This window comes from Diadema setosum, chromosome 10 (assembly GCF_964275005.1).
Source record: "Diadema setosum chromosome 10, eeDiaSeto1, whole genome shotgun sequence".
Lineage (NCBI taxonomy): Eukaryota > Metazoa > Echinodermata > Echinoidea > Diadematoida > Diadematidae > Diadema > Diadema setosum.
The window spans coordinates 23,684,868-23,697,671 of record NC_092694.1 but is presented as its reverse complement, the minus strand read 5'-3'; the positions used below and the strand labels follow the sequence as shown (position 1 = coordinate 23,697,671).

The window sequence follows — 12,804 nt, the reverse complement described above, 5'->3', positions numbered from 1 at the left end:
CCTTTCAAAAAATCAGAAAACATTTCAATTTTGAAAAAAGTAAAGTTTCGATACTGCCATATTTTGCGCAATGTGGATTAAGTACAAAATACACCAAAGGTCACGGCAAATAAGTGAGAAATTTCAACTTAGCGTGTCAAACAGATCGTCCTCCTCGGGCTACTAGCGGTAGGTACAATGTAGCAGACGCAAACCCACGTACGTGATGGCAAAAGTAGTTCAGGTTTGTGATTCGAACATGTTGTTTGCAGTACGGCCGTATTACTTTTGAAAAGAATGATATCAATGCACCCCTGTCATAACTGCTACAACTAGCAATCGTCGCGAATGGGCTCAGAAATTGAGCACACTGCGCGTGTAGAAAATGATGTACATAAAATGCGCGAGAGCGCCATCTAGTGCTGAATGATGAACGCTAATTGTAGGTATCGTATCGGTATTCTAAGTCATAGACGTCATGTCAAAGTACGTGCAATGGGAATGGTCCCTCGACCAATGAGAGCACGACTTCATGTACGTACATTATTAATATTACTGTAAATGATGACTTACAGCTAGCAGACAGCGATGTTACAATATCACCGAAGTGGATACAAATTTCTGCGATCTGGCCTAACTACTGTTGTATTTGCATGTACATTGTAGTTACTCTGAGTAGAGCATCCCTACACCTGTAGCTTTCTATTTTGATTGCAAATGCAGAATGTGGGAAAGTTACCCCTAATATTGCTTCATAATGTGTCATATCATGCCAAACTTGTTTGAATGTTAAAAAGCTGTTCAAAATTGGGGTTAAAGTCCACATTTGGTCCATGCACGCCAGCGGGCAGAGCACCCCTTCGGGAGCCAGGATGACAGCCTTTGGTCTGTATAGGAGGACATTCTGCGAAGACATACATGTAATATGTAGCCTCCCCTCAACATATCCCCAATGACAAGATACAGACCGATCTTATGGTCAGTGAATCAAGCTGGCCATAATTTGCCCATAATGCTGTCCAAAATTTGACCACCTGCTACATGTAAAACCTATGCTTTTGCATGTGGTCAAATTTTGGCACTGGAGGTTGAACCTTGCCATTGGTGTCCACAGGTTTTTTGCCAATTGTACCATTGTATACTGTAGGGTCTACACTTAAAAGCAAAAAATTTGTAAGCCGCTGCTACGATTTGTAATTCAAACATAACGCTGTCAAAATTGGACCCCTGGCTACATACAGTATATAAAACCTATGCATTTGCATGCAATTGAATTTTGGCATGGGAGGTCAAACCTTGGTGCTGGTTCTTTAATACTAGACCTAGAAACTCTAGGACTAGGTCAATCTCATCCACACTGTTCTCAATACTGTCCATTGTTTGTAGATCCTACTCTGTAGATTCTAGTCTGGAATAAAGGTATAGTAGTTTGTGTATTTCCAGAGTTGCAGTAGACGACAGTATCAGTATGTACAATAGTCTAGAGCCATGAGTGCATTAAAAAGCAATGGAACAGAAACACTCATCTTGTTTTACACACTGTCTGAAGTCCCTGGCACGGAAAGAGTTCAACATTTTAACCCAGCAACTTTTCATTCCTTATAATTATCTTCATTTCGTTCATACACATAGATTTTGAAGATACACACATGTACATGTAACATGTACACATTGCATTACAGCTGTAGTTTCTTGTTTTTGTTTTTGTTTTTGTTTTGTTTTTTGCCAGAAGCGCATCTGTTACACAGTCTAGCCTGTATTTCTCAGTGATAACGAGTCAAGCACATTCAGAAACCTGCATTTGTGTATAGCACAGGGCAGAATCCCCACATTATTTTCTGTCTAACATTGTACATAAAAGTCTTTTCCTGGTACACACCAAATGGTAGTGGATTGTAGCATTGATTACCAAGAGGTGAAATGCCAATAAATGTGGAAGGCTCCAACACTGCAGATTCTCAGTGGGTGATTTTAAGTTCAGTGCTACAGTAGTGCTAGTGCTAATGCTGTCTCAGCATGAGCACTGGCGATAAAACTGAACTTGAAATCAGTATTGGGAGGTTGACTTCAAAATTAAGACGTACTGTAGTGTAATCAGTATTGGGAGGTTGACTTCAAAATTAAGACGTACAGTGTATTCCTGATAATTGGTGCAACCAAGTTCCACCATTTGTGTTGGCAATGCTTTTTCCCCATTGACCAACTCTAGCCCCTAAATGTTTAGAAATTATCATCTACAATATACACAGTAAGTTGTCATTTCAATTTCAGTGTGACTGGTGTTAGCATTGCTGTGCAAGATGCAAATTCACGTCCATAAGAAGATGCATATTGTAAAATATGTACATGTGTATACAGGTGTACATGTGTCAAGTGCAATGGTAGCCCACATACATGTAACTAATACACAAACACTTTAGACATGACTGCACAAATCTAACCCGGGAACAAAATTAAGATGTTATATTTTAGAGAGGGGATGAAATTTGTGGCATTTTGTCTTCCTCATGTGTCTAAAACTAAGCAGTCATGACTACACTGTACACTGTACATAGTTTGATATTTGACTTTGACTACGTATTGTACAATTTGTATGTGCCATCACTTTTGTTGTTGTTGTCGTTGTGCTATTCCCGCGGACTTCATGTGTTGGAGATCGATAATTGTAATCGGTATCAGTGCATTTAAATCTGACCGTTGGTGTTGGAGCTTGGTGTTGGAGCTCGATTTTTAATAAAAGGCAGTTGTTTGGGAGATACATTGTAGCAGTAGTACTCACACCGAACATGAAATCACCCATTTTGTCTTGGAACAGCAATGGTTCTATTGAAAGAGGGGAGAAAAGAAAGACAGTTTCTGTGAAGTGAAATGCAGTACACACACAAGGAACAAAAGTCCCAAATACAAAGTACTTCCAGTACATGTACATGTACATACAAGTAAAGTGGACTCCCATTACAACGAAGTCATCAGGACCTGCAGTTTCCTTTCGTTATATCAAAATTTCGTTATAACTGAACAAATAACATAGAGCAGACAATGTTGTGGCCTGAATTTTTATTTCGTTGTAGCCAGAATTTTGTTAAAACAATGTCTGCTATAACAGGAATGCACTGTACGTACAATTTGTACATATCAACAGTCTATAAACTGACAAATAACACAGAGACTTCAAATAGTTGAATAAATTCTTCGTTTTATTGAAATTTTTTTCATGAAGATGACACAGACATAGAAACACAAGGGATCCCAATTTCGTGAACAGACCCATGAATACATACATGTACATACAACATGTATCCATACCATCATCCTGTCTGAATTGAGAACATCGAGTGGAGAAAGAACTACATGTACATCGTATGCACCCCCCCCCCCCCCCCCCCTCCATTGTAAAGTTCTCCAAAACACCAGACAGAGCCCAAGGCCTAGTAGTGTTTTGTCTGGGAGGCAATAGGGCGTAGCCAATTGCTGACATCATATGACAATTATGGCATCAACTTTTTGCGAGCATGTGTGCTCTTACACGTACAGTAATAACATTCAATGGCAGTACGCTACTAGTATTTGTACACTGTAGATATTTGTGTACATTATGTTTTGCATGCGACTGAACCTTGTTAAACAGTTGGCAACCAATGTCTACAGCCAAGACCTCTGGGACATCTCAAAGTGAAGTGAATACATCATGATCTTCATCCTATTTGCATCACATGCAAGTGTATGTAACATTGTAGTTGGTCAATTAGGAGTGCCATGAAGTTTAATCTGATGTCAAATTTATGCCTTTAATATTTCGCAGTCTTAAAGGGACTGTACAGTACTGGTTGAGTTGGGAATTTATGTTTTGAACATTCCTAAGTGAGATAATGAGAAACCTCTTATGAAATATGAAAGAGCAAGTAATTTTAAGAAGGATTCAATGTTTATTTGATGAAAATTGGTTTTCAAATGGCTGAGATATCCAAAAAAGTGATAATAATAAAAGGCGACAGGCCATGCCCTTTTATTAGGATCTCTTTGTTTCACCTTGTTTTTGGATATCTCGGCCATTTCAAAACCGATTTTCATCAAATAAACTTTCGATACCCCTTAGAATTGCATGCTCTTTGACATCTCATAGAGTGGTTTCTGAATATCTCGCAGAACATTAAAAGCTATTAAATCCTCACCTCAACCAGAACTGTACACACCCTTTAACTTTTAAAATGCAAACAGCCTGTGTTATTGGAAGTCAAAAAGAAATAGAGAAACAGTTATTAAAGGAAATCACTCTGTATATTGAATATCAATGCACCTTCAGTCCAAGGTTGTTTTCTTTTCTTTCTTTTTTTCTTTCTTTTTTTTTTTGGCGGGGGGATGGGGGGTGGGGGCCCTACATGTGTATACTGTGCTCCATTTCACAGAACATATTTTTTTATTTTAAAGAAAGTTCCGAACAAAGAGTATGGTTACAGAAAAAAAAAAACAAAACAAAAAACAAACAAACATGTTTTCAGTGAGAAATTGCTTTGTTGAAGAACAAATTTGAAGTTATTTCCTTACCTCAGTCATATACATGCCTGTATATTTGTAGGCCTACCCACATTGATCTGTACATCACTGGATAAGTGCCATCATTTTCATTTTACTTTCTTTGTCCCGATTCCCTGTTCTATGCAAAACTTACTGTACAAGTAGGCCTATAAAATATACACATAAATACACTGTGAAGACAAATTTGCATGCAAGCAGTTAATACAGTACTGTATACTGTACTAGTATGCCTACGTGGTATGTACTGTACAGTGTATATTGTACATCAGTTTACAGTACATGAAGTTCTGTCTACTTCTATACATCATGAAACCAAAAGTAAAAGCTGTAATTGGCTTCTACAGGGCAGTGATCATTGCACACACAAAATCAAAATCATTGCCGTGACCACATAATGAAATCCTGTTCAGATGCATTCTTAGACTGCAGAGCTGGCCTTTGGAGGGTGACCATTTCCAACTGACCACAGCAAGGTAGGCCTTCTAGGAAATCCAAGCTGCCCAGTGTTAATTTGGCATCAGATGAAAAGAGACCTCGTAAACTGATCTGTGCGTCATCTAAACAGGGTGTCATCTTGCGCGTCTGGAAAACAGTTCTCTCTTCATCACTTCAATATTTTCCATATTTTGGTGGAGTTTGGTGGAGTTCCGTGGGGTATTTGGCCACAGGGAAAGAGATTAGAGACGTGATGTACATTGTACATGTGATATGTGAAAACAACGATTGAGTAAAAAAAAAAAAAAAAAAACCCAATATAGTATAGTACAGTAGTGCACATTCTCATGTACAATGTAGGCCACCTAGGCCTTCACTCTATTGGGCACAGAACCCTAAACTTAACAAGCAGTTTAGACCACAACATCCAAGGGTAAGGTGCCAGTTACAGTTGTGCATTACGTTTTATAAGCATAAAATGTATGTACCTGCAGTATTGTACAGCTTAGTTTGTAATGAATTAAGCAAAAAAAAAAAAAAAAAAAAGTTTTATGTGAATTTTAATAGGGAGTGTACAATGTACATGTACCTATGCGTTTGTATACTGTAACCGTAACATTTATAGTAAGGAGTACATGTATTTAAACAGTGTAGGCAAGTTTAAAAGAGGGTGGTGGTTTCCCCAAATAATGTGGATTCAAAATACAGAATAATACTTGAATGCATACAATGTACAAGTAGGCCTATACAGCATAGGCCTACATTCATGAAGTTAGTGTTCGGCACTTTGAGTATGTTGTGTACAGTTGTACAACAGTGTACTACTGTACGTGTGCCCTTCCATGTACGCAGGGGAAATGCATTTCCGTGAACCACAGAAATTATAAATATTAGTGCAACTGACCAAAGAGAGAGATTAAAAAAACAAAAACAAAGAATAATCTACAGATGCAGCTTGGTAGAAACTGCAAGCAATCTTTCAGGAAATGAAGCAATTACAATGTAGTGCTTACATCTGTACAGCTTGTTTGGAACTCTCTTCCAACAAAATGTGTACTTCTTCTACATTGTAGGCAGACATATTCAATGAGTAAACAGTGTTTAGAAGATCAAATTGAGCCTCACTTGTGTAAGTTGACAACTTGTATTTTGTATTTGTACATAGCACTACTGTAACTTGTAAGCATCAGTAACAGCTCACACAAAAGTGTCTACACTGTCCTTGGGCATGAAATTGGAGAATTTCTGTTGGACTGTACTGCTGTGAATTGAACTCTTTAGTATTTGATTTGGTGTCGTTCAATTTCTGCATAATTACAGGATATGTAAAATATCCTGGCAAGTTTGTATTCTAACAATGTGTAAATTGTCAGGCTACAATATTTCAAGCCATACAGTGTATGTTCTACAAACACATTGGTCCTCTCATACAATCTACATTGTATTTGGAACTGCTTGTTCAACAATACTGTACAATGTAAACTGTATGTCAATAAATGTGTGTGAGTGTGTCTGCATTTTTCCTTTTTGCAGTGAGCAATGTAAAGATGTTCGTACAGCTGAAGAAGTGCACATAATGGTATACAGTCAGTGTGGCAGCGTGGTTCTACTAGTACTACCACCAGTGCACACATTTCAACAGCAAGTCGCCTCTCTCATTCATGACTAATCAGAGGTCTAGACATGCCAAGTGTGCACTGGACATGCTGACGTTTGCCGATCACATTTGCCCCATGTATTAGTCTCCTTTCAGGCAGACCCAAATTTGCTGCTGCTTTCCCCCTGGACGCAAATCTTAGCTGAATATTTGAGCAATACACATTGTACTTCTCATAAACTCATAACGAAAACTATTCACACCTGATAAAATTGTGGTGTAGGTTGTTGTTTATTTCTTGTACACAAGCTACGTAGGTAAACATCTTTTGTTGCCATGGAACCCTTCATCATTTTGATAAGGAAAGATTTGTACTGTGTGCTCAGTATTCCTGACAACAAGCCTACACTAAAGAGCAAGGCAAGGCATGAGTGTCGTAAAGGGTGCATTTCAACTCACTTCTGCTGCAGAATGAAGGATTTCCAAACAACTTTCTGGGAGTTTTGCGTAATTGTTAAAACAGAAAGCCATTTTGATTACTGTAAAACAAGGAATGTTCGCGTGCATTTTAATTTCGCAAATTTCGCGACCGCGCGAATTTCGCGAGCGCCAAAATTCGCGAAATTAAAATGCATGTGAAAGTTTTTGCCTACACAATATGCATTGGATGCTACACGTTGTAGTGGCAATTCACGAAAAATTTCATGCTGCGAGAAAGGCCGTCGGCTCCAATTCGCGAAATTGTCATGCCATGAATACAGGTACAGTTTGACCTCTATTATCCGGCCTCCTTTTATCCGGAAATCTCTATTATCCGGACGCGTTCAGGCAGTGAAGGACTTCTTTCTTTCATCCAAAAATTGAGAAAAAACAGTGACTTTCATGGACCTATTTCACTAATTTCATAAGATGTGCATGATAGGTTTCTCAATATCTAATGAGGTAAAACATGTATGATTTTCACATAAAGATATACTTTATTTTTCTGAAGAAGGGACTACAATTTTGCGCAGGCTAGCATAGATTACACCACCGTTGCGGGGTATGCTACAGTACCTGCCTAGCTGCCAGCGCACTGGGACGGCAGTTTGGACGGCAGCTATATCACATTAACATTGTGTCTCCCATATCCAGCCAATTCGCTTATCCGGATGAGCGCCAGTCCCGACCATGGCCGGATAATCAAGGTCGAACTGTATATCATGTCTTACAGTATCTATGGGGTTAGAGAGAAGTTTCTGAAACATGGAAAAAAGTGCGATCACAAATGAGTTTCAGCCAGAAACATTTTTCTCTAGAGTCAATGAACACAATCGTTTTAATGTAAAATGTGTGTATAGCTCGGACCTGCCCACGGAAACCAAGTGCTGCCATGTTGATGTACAATTGTATCATGTCTCCTTTCATTCAAAGGAATGTATTTTTAATAGAGCTAAGATTATGCAAAAACTTTAAAAATATATAATGTGATAACCCCAAATTTGCGTGAGTTTTGAGGAATGGTAAAACCCTCCTACCAATGGTCTGTAAAACTCTCCTGGGTGGGCCACGATGTCGGCCAAAAATAAAATAAAAAAAGATTTCTAATCAATCTAACTGAACCTCGAAAAAATTTGTATGAGCCAAAATGGGCCTCGGGCTGAGACACTTAAGAAGCATGGGTGTACAGGATCCTGTGTATCAAGCTACATTATGTACATGTACATTCATTTCCTAGAGTCTTGAATCATGCAGTGCGGATCATCTAAAAGTTTCATCTACCCTATGAATTATTCAACAAGCAGTGCATGAAAACAGATACACAGTACCTTCTGTATAATCTCTTGTCCAGTGATAGGGGCTGGTTTAAGGGGACTTGTTGAATTTCACTCCATATTTTTGAACTGACTACGTGAAGTTGGGTAGAATCCTGCAAGCAATTTTTTTTTCTTTTTTTTATACTGTAACAGTTTAAAAGAAATGAACACAAACAAAGGGAAACTGACCAGAAATGTATCAAATTTATAAGTGAAAATCTAAAAGTTTCATCTCTGTGAATTATTCAACAAGAAGTAAAACAAGAAGTAAAAACATGAAACAGATAGGGACATTGTACCTTCTTTATAATCTCTTGTCCAGTGATAGGGGCTAGTTTAAGAGGACTTGTGGAACTTCACTCCATTTTTTTTTTTTAATTGACTGTGTGAAGGAGGTTAAAATCCTGCAAGCAAGAATTTTTTTTCATTATACTATAACAGCTTAAAAGAAATGAACACAAACAAAGGGAAACTGACCAGAAATGTATGATTTGTAACTGAAATAGTTACAGAAAGTTCTGTAAAATTCTGCATAATGTACTGTGTTTTCAAGAAAATCAATGTTTGTCACCTCTACATGTATCAAATCAAACTTGATGCGTCATTATCACATACAGTTGTACACCGTACATTGTACAATGTACACTGTACCTGTAGTTATGAAACTGGATGACACACAAGTTATCACTGAATATCTCTATTTGAATTGAATACTTTTTTTTTCTCTTGTTCAAATTACATTTTGTGCAACAAGTCATGTTTGCATTGTATTGTAGTTGTGATATCCTTTCCAAAAGGAGAGCCAATTGTGGTTCCTTCAAGTTATTGACAAAATTGATATGATATTCTCATAAACCAAAGGGAAAGTTGAAAGGTCACGGCATTATCTCCAGATTTGTATTTGCCTGTGACAGAACCACTGTTCACTGAGAACAGAAGAATGGAATTCCTTACCTCCCTGGTTGTTTTTGTTTTTTGTTTTTTGTTTTGTTTTGTTTTGTTTTGTTTTGTTTTGTTTTGTTTTGTTTTGTGTGTGTGTGTGATTTCAATAAACCTCAACATTTTGACTTAATGCATTTAATTCTAATTTTGTTTAAGTTTAATTTTTACTCTTAAATAAAATTGAATTGAATGTGTAGGGGAGTTTTCCCTCTTCTTCAGAGAGAAAGTGGTTTTCTACTTTGGTAAAGTACAAGTTGTACGTCTGCACGCAATCCATGATTCATGCAGAAGACATGTTGTGTCCAAAAATATCACAGAAGTGTCCAGGTGTCCTATTCCCATAATTGCTTTTGACAGTTCATTTCTTCAGTGAGTGAATATCTCTCTGTTTTGTTTTGTTTTCAATGGGGAGAGCACTACAGTATTAAAGAGATAGTGATGCTAGGCATAGTGTTTTGGCGTACTTCATTATCGCATAGCTTTTTATCATTATACTGTACACTAGCCTTTGTTTCAGACTGACTGCAAGTTTCCTTCATCCGAAAGAGGAGTTCAAATAGATCTCTATAGAATTGTCACCAGTCATTTTGTCACAGCATGGGCATGCTAGTGAGTTCACATGGATGATTGTAAGGCTTGAGTCTTTTTATCTGGCTGACACAGTAGGTGTTCCAAAATCAGGATCAGTGCGTTTAATACACAATCACAGTTTACAGATATACATTATGTATACCTTATGTATGGATAGACAACAAATATTAAAACAACATGGAGGCCTGGGAACACCTCTGTATAGCCTGGCATGCAGTCTGCTTGTAAAAGCTGATTCTTTTATTTTTTTTTTTTTATCTATTTTGGTTTTGATCCATTGTTCTTGCTATCTTGAAGTGGACTCTATTCAAACTTGGCTCAGGTTGTATTTTGAGTGGATCAAGTCGTCATTGAATGCTTTTATAGTGTCGATTGTAGAATACAATACCTGGAAGCAAGTATGAGAAGAGGCTGGGTTCTACTGCTAGAACACCTGGAAAATCTTTGTGGAGCACTTGAGTAGAAATTATGTATTGCTACTACCACTCAACTGCATAGTTGTACATCTTAGCTAGAATACTGAGGATGCATGTGTACTAAAATGTGACCTACTCTGGAGAAGATGGCAGTAACAACCCCTATGTACATTTCTGCATCATGCAGGTGACCCAGAGGGATGTTCCAGGCATCGATGTGGCCTACCTGGCCATGGACATGGAAGAAGGTCGTGAAGTGGTCTGGAATGAGGTTCAGTTCTCGGCCAGGAGAGACTTCAAGGACCAAGAGGTTTGTACACGTTCATCTGTTTTGGTGGTATCTATTTTCTCTTCAGTTTAATAGTCGGGTAGTTATTTAGTGACTTATTTTTTCATTCATTCATTCATTCATTCATTCATTCATGTGTTGTTCATGTATTTATTCATTTTATTTAAAAGAAACATCATTTTCATTTATGATTGTCAGCCAAGGTAAGCTACCATCAGTGTTATCCTGTATTGTAGTGGTTGTACTTTTAAATTCCCAAAACTGAAATGTATGCCTTTTTTTACATACTTGGTTTATATGGTTCATTCACTTTATGATATTCACATGAATGGCAAGTTATTTATTTTATTATTATTATTATATATATATATATATATATATATATATATATATATATATTTTTTTTTTTTTTTTTTTTTTTTAAGTAAGGGGCAGGAAGCAAATCTTGAAGAGAGTGTGTTTTTCCCCTAATATTGTGTCAGTTTCTGTTGAAATCGTTATCAGGGAGCCATTGCTATCATGGGACTGCCAAGACATACTGTAGTTGTCCCTCCTTTGCTTTTTTTTCTAGTCATTTCAAAAGTTAGATGGTATCAATTTAGTCCCTGTAGTTATACAGTTTTGAAGCAAAACCACAAGAGAATGATACAGGTACTTGCAAAATTGAATATTTCATGTACAGCTGTGAATTGTCTATGATCTTTAACATACAATGTAGCATTCGTCTGATTAGAGTCATGCATCGTATTGATGTGGATGTATGAATATATTATCCCATCAGACATGCCAATGAAATGATAAAACTGTAGATACCTCCCAGTGAGTGCCTAATAGCATGTTGCCATGGTAACGTGAGCTTATCTCTCCAACAAGCCCATGTGTGCTGTAGCCTAAATTTTTGTAACCTTTGAGTCTGCTTGCCAAACTAATACCTTTGGCAGAATGACATGCTCATATCAAAGGTTATCTGCTCATGAAAATACAAAGGAAGCTTAGAATTTGATAATACATCTTTATGTGTGTGCCTAACGGTATAATTTCTATTCCCTCACCTAAAAAGATCCAGACGAGAGATACAGTAGTGCACCTTATCGCACGCTTCTTCTTTGTGAAGATACAATTAAAAATTAAAGTCTGGGAGCCTGGCACTTCAGGCAGTTTAATTGTATTTTTCCCCTTCTGGCTTTCAATAACCCTCCCATTGTGCATTAATACTCGCGCTGCATATAGTTACTCCCTCGGGGTTCTTATTCATCCCATCATTGCTCCTTTTATGTGTTCCTTTGTCTGTCTGTGGGAGAAACTTCCCTCTTGGAGCGCACACCTGAGCAGCCTCGTAAAAATGACACAAACACGCCCACCCAGTGGCCGTGTCATGTTGTCAGCTCGCCATTTCGGGATGTTCTTTGCATTTCTGAATAACATGACATTTCGGCGCACATGCATGATAATGCACTTGTACATTTTAGACGACAAGGCATTGTGCATTCATTTTCGCAGCATTGTGCATTAATTTTCGCAGCAGTGTGCAGCATTCTTTTAGCGTGAGAGAAAGCATACATAAGTTGAGCCAAACACTTGAGGCATGCTTGTTGATACTGTTATAATGGATGACATTATCATATTTGCTGTTTTAACAAACAGTCTGAAAAATAATGTTTTGCAGTTTGATATAGAATTTAAACACTACAAATGACAAGGTATGAGGAAAATAAGTTAGAATGGCTCATGTTGGAGTTTATTTGGAGGAGTCTGTGCTTTTGAATGTTATCTGGTGCTATACAAATCCTGGCCTGTGGATCATCATCATCAAACATCAATTTTCAGGGGATCTTGGATTGCAAAAAGTGATCACAGATGTAGAACAATTCAAAAGGATATTTGCTTTTAAATGGCAATCATCCCATGTACTCGATAAGCAAAAAGATATAATCTAGATAAATCAAGTAAAAATGAATGCCTATTGCTTTGAATAATTTGTCGCGAAAATCTGCTGGCAGTGGAGATGTGAGGACAGATTGAAGCCGGAGAAGAGCCTGGACGTGGAGTCTAGCTCACATAGTTCCTGCAAGCTTTGACTAAATAGCAGTGCACATGACATTGGAGACAGTATTATTAAAATGTGTCTGATGCTGGTGCCAAAATGTCAGTTGTGCCCCTGGGGAATCAGATGGTGGGCCATGAGAAGGTGGCAGTTTCCTTGAGGTTTCTCTTCAAATGATT

At 37.7% G+C, this 12,804-nt stretch overlaps 1 protein-coding gene across 1 annotated transcript in view; it reads left to right on the top strand.

Moving 5' to 3' along the window:
• The window catches only part of LOC140234500 (nuclear receptor-binding protein-like), a 64,302-nt gene that overhangs the window by 2,028 nt on the left and 49,470 nt on the right, over window positions 1–12,804 (top strand). The window contains exon 2 of the mRNA XM_072314541.1: window positions 10,480–10,602. Within this exon, the coding sequence (XP_072170642.1) occupies window positions 10,480–10,602 (123 nt within the window). The remainder of the gene's footprint in view (window positions 1–10,479; window positions 10,603–12,804) is intronic.